Source organism: Arachis stenosperma, chromosome 9, assembly GCF_014773155.1.
Source record: "Arachis stenosperma cultivar V10309 chromosome 9, arast.V10309.gnm1.PFL2, whole genome shotgun sequence".
Lineage (NCBI taxonomy): Eukaryota > Viridiplantae > Streptophyta > Magnoliopsida > Fabales > Fabaceae > Arachis > Arachis stenosperma.
The window spans coordinates 5,470,598-5,474,972 of record NC_080385.1 but is presented as its reverse complement, the minus strand read 5'-3'; the positions used below and the strand labels follow the sequence as shown (position 1 = coordinate 5,474,972).

General features: G+C 30.5%; 1 protein-coding gene across 5 annotated transcripts; it reads right to left on the bottom strand.

The window, feature by feature from the left end:
- Nucleotides 1–1,149: 1,149 nt before the first annotated feature.
- Nucleotides 1,150–3,236, bottom strand: LOC130947410 (uncharacterized). Of its 5 annotated transcripts, none has more exons than XR_009072657.1 (5): nt 3,008–3,236; nt 2,852–2,918; nt 2,293–2,596; nt 2,129–2,201; nt 1,152–1,720 (listed from the first exon to the last, which is right to left on the bottom strand). XR_009072657.1 is itself a non-coding variant. In XM_057876110.1 (3 exons), exons 1-3 carry the CDS (start codon nt 2,317–2,319, stop codon nt 1,528–1,530), a joined length of 327 nt encoding a protein of 108 aa, XP_057732093.1. In that variant the 5' UTR covers nt 2,320–3,236; the 3' UTR covers nt 1,150–1,527. The 5 variants fall into 5 exon arrangements, 1 of the variants encoding a protein (XP_057732093.1); XR_009072659.1 differs by having other exon boundaries at nt 1,152–1,710; XR_009072656.1 differs by having other exon boundaries at nt 1,151–1,720; nt 2,129–2,596.
- Nucleotides 3,237–4,375: the final 1,139 nt, after the last annotated feature.

Below are 4,375 nucleotides of genomic sequence, written 5' to 3'. Positions count from 1 at the left end.
ATGTTTCAGGAAGTTACACTTACACATCACAGGTTGCAGGTAGTAATTTTTTCTGTTATTGAATACAAGCAATGCATTATAATCCTCTTGTTCGTTTTAACTTCTAACTATGAATTGATGCAAAGCGTTATAATATATTGTGAATTTAGTAATTTACTACTCTGAATTTTCCATGTCAATCTTAATTTTTGCCTTAGTTATGAATTCTCTGCCGAAAAATTCGAAACAACAGCAGGTCATGAGGAATCCTCCGTTTTTGACCCATGCAGTGTTAATCAAGATCATTCTAATGCGTTGAAGCTTGAACTTGGATTGTCTAGTCCTGTGGTTTCTTCAGAAGTAGGGATTAGCCAACCCAAGGAGGAGCATGAGGTGGATGAATTGAGTGATGCTGATTGGAGTAATCTCACAGAAGTGCAATTGGAAGAGCTTCTCTTGAGCAATTTGGATACCATTTTTAAGAGTGCAAGTGGCTAACCGAAGAAGTTGCTAAAAATCCATCTTAAGGTCTGGCATCTGTTATGGATGTAAAGATATCGTATCGAATATAGTTGATAATACGTTATGAATCATGCAGATTTGTTTGATGTATACATTAATTTATTTTCATTGTCAATGTTGATCATAGAGGTAAGTAACACTCTTATAATATTTTCCAAGCCATAATTTTGGAATTAAAGTCAGCAAGCAAAATACTCCATTTTTCTTTCTGTAAACAAAAATCACAATTTTATATTTTACACACCAGACACCACCAAACAACAGTACATATGAATTGAGACTGCAAAGGAATTTTCATAGTCTTCATAATTTGTTTTAAATACTGATTATATGCTAAAAAGTACTAGACAAGAGGAATAAGAGATTAATTTTCATGGAGCTATGAACTGGTTTTGACTAGGTAAATGAACTAAAATCCCCAACTTTTTGAAATTCTAAGTGATTACCAAATCTTGGAGGTTGTTTGTGCTGTTTTGATGTTGGGGGTGGAAAGATCTTTTTCTTGTTAAGCTGGTTATGCTTTTGAAAACCAACTAGGTGGTATCTTTTTTTTTTTTCCTACAAATACAGGATGGTATTTCTGTAAGTTATGTTCCTTTACTTACTATAGAGCGGTGTAGATATTATGCGTTGAAATACCAAATCAGAGAACAAGATGAACCACCATGAATGTTATTCAATGAGAATATTTGACTTTTACCGTGTGGCAAATGCATAATTCAACTGTTCAAAGTGTTCTTACAAGTTCATAAAACTTTCATCTCCTACTTTGATCTAAGAAACTCAAATGAGAATCACAAACAACTGTAACCTAACCTATTCCTTATTCAAGTGAAGGAATTCCCTTTAAACATGCCTCATGCAAATTTCCCTCTAAATGTAATCATCAACTCAAACCAAGGCAGAAACAAAAATAAAGAAACTAATACATCTTAGATAAGTGATTTTGCTGCAGCAATAACAGCTTCCTTTGTGATGCCAAACTCTTTGTATATTTTTTCTGCTGGAGCACTAGCTCCGAATCGATCAATGCCTATTGCTTCCAATGATTCTCTCCCACCCAAATGTTGATCCATGCTCAATGCTAAACATGAGCTGAAACAGCAGCAGGGAGAACACTCTCCTTGTATGCTTCCGATTGCTCGTTGAAAAGTTCCCATGAAACGAATGAACCGACTCTAACGGCCTTACCTTCCTTTCTGAGATTATCTGCAAAAACCTAGAATTCCTTTCAAACCAAATACACCAAAGCACTGCAAAAATCGAATATTACCATGAAATACATAAAGCCCCTATCTGGTTTATAAAATAAAACCAGATAAATAAAAAGCACCTACTTCTGGACTCCTAATAAAGTCAGCCTTTGAAGTAATATGGATCCCCATCAGACATATGTAAAGTCAATAATCAAAATCAACATCACAGATCAAAACACATGCATAAGTCATATCAATAAAATATTTAAGCTAAAATGATTTACATTGTTGATTGATCACATGTCAACACTAGTTAAAATGCTACATAGAAGTTCTTGATTTCATTCGCCTGAATCTTTAACTATTCCTCCACTATCTCCAAATAAAATAAAATTATTGTATAGAAGGATTAAAAGGAGAGAAACACTCACATGCATACACAAGCCGCATGTATGGATCCTCACACTCATCTACTTTATCAAGCAAGTGGGAGTACTCCATCAACTAGTCCAAACACTTTGAAGTTCAATGATGCAGCAAAAAAGAACAGAAAAAGAAGCAATTGAATGATGGTAAAAATTGAAGCTTCACAAACCTTGGCCATTTTCTGAAGCATAGTCATAGGTTCAAATTAACTATGATAGCATCTAATTAACTCTTTTTTCTGTCCATACAGGAAGATTAGGTGTTGTGTAGGGTGTTCTACAAGAATAGAGAAGTTGGTGGCAAATCTAATAGCATGAGAAGCTGCTATGATGACACAGGCTCTTCATCTCTTCCAGTATTAATGGATTCTTACATCAGCTTTGACCAACAACAACAACCTCAAACCCATCTTCATGCTGATGAGTATGAGAAAGTGCCCTGCTTCTCCATTTTCTCTTACACCCAAACAAGCCCTATTTTAAACCAAAAATTCAGTTTTAAAATCACTTTTTAACCAAAAACACTGTACATTTGAACTCTGATATGTCATTGCTAGTTTTTGAAATCTGATCTGTCATTACTCTCATTGGCATGTAAATTTCAATAAAAACTAAAACTTTAGAAACAACAAAACAACCCAAAGAGTCATCGAAAGTATTACACCAAATAACATGAAGAGAAAAAGAGAACATAGAAGGAATCGAAGAATAGCAGCACCCAAGACTCACCTTCAGACAAAGATTAAACAGAGCAAAACACCACACGCACACTCAACCGACCCAAAAACAAAAACCCCTTTTCACAGAACAAGAAATAGGTCAGAATCCATGAACCACTAAAATCAATTCAGAAAGAAAGCAACCCATCAAAGTAAACAAAGACACCTTGGCGACACAGAGCAAAGCAAGCTCGGCTTTCATATCCTTGATCCACTAACCCAAAAACAAGAAGGAAAACCGGTTGCCCGCACCTGTGACAGCGAGTCGGCGACAGCGAAACCAATCTAGAAAGAAGAGAGAGTTTCAGTCTGACAATTGAGAGGGATGTAAGAAAATCCAGGAAAGATGATGAACACTAGAATAGTTCTTCTGAATATTTTTTGTTCTTTAGATGTGTTCTTTTTTTTTTTTATGAATAAACATATGAAATTAGGGTTTATAGAAAAGTATAAACATGATTAATTGTACATGAATAATGAATTAGATGTTGTTTTAAATTTAAATTTTTAATTAATTTAAATAGATAATTTTTGTCCAATATAAAAAAAATATTTAAGTTTTTTTATAAAAATTTTTATTTTTATTAAATTATAAGGATATTTTGGTAAAAATATTGACATGATATATATATTTATGAGTAATTACCCAAATCAGTCCCCGAGGATTTTAGAATCGGACATTTTAGTCCCCAAGGAAAATTAATACACATATTAATCCCCAAGGTTTTACTCCGGCAGACAAATCAGTCCCTAGTTCATTTTTCGGCAGTGTAATTATCCAGATCAGTCCCCAAAGATTTTAAAAACGGACATCTTAGTCCCCAAGAAAAACTAATGTACAAATCAATCCCTAACATTTCTCTTTGTTAGACATAATAGTCTCCCGTCCAAAAATAAAATAAAATAAAATAATTATTATTATTAATTGCTCAATAATATTGTATTATATTTTTTGTATTTTTTAGACAAAAATAATGATAAATTTATTCATTAAATTCTTATATATATATATATATAGTGTCACTCAATAATAATAATAATAATAATAATAATAATAATAATAATAATAATAATAATAATAAAATTACTAGAGATTATTTTACAAAAAATTTAAAGTTAAAACAATTTGATATTTTTGTATTTAATATAATCAAAAGATGGCCTACGTAAAAAAAATATATATATATTTGTATTAAAAAATATGTATTAAAAGAAAATATTTTTATTTGAATTTATATTAAATATATTTTTTTTAATACAAACATTTTTTTTTAAAATAATACATCTTTTAATTATATTAAATACAAAAAATATCAAATGATTTTAATCTTGAATTTCTTGTAAAATAATCTCTAATAGTTTTATTTATTATTATTATTATTATTATTATTATTATTGAGTGACTATATATATATATATATATATATATATATATATATATATATATATAAGAATCTAATGAATAAATCATTATTTTTATCTAAAAAATACAAAAAATTATGGTATAATAGTATTATGTAATTAATAATAATAA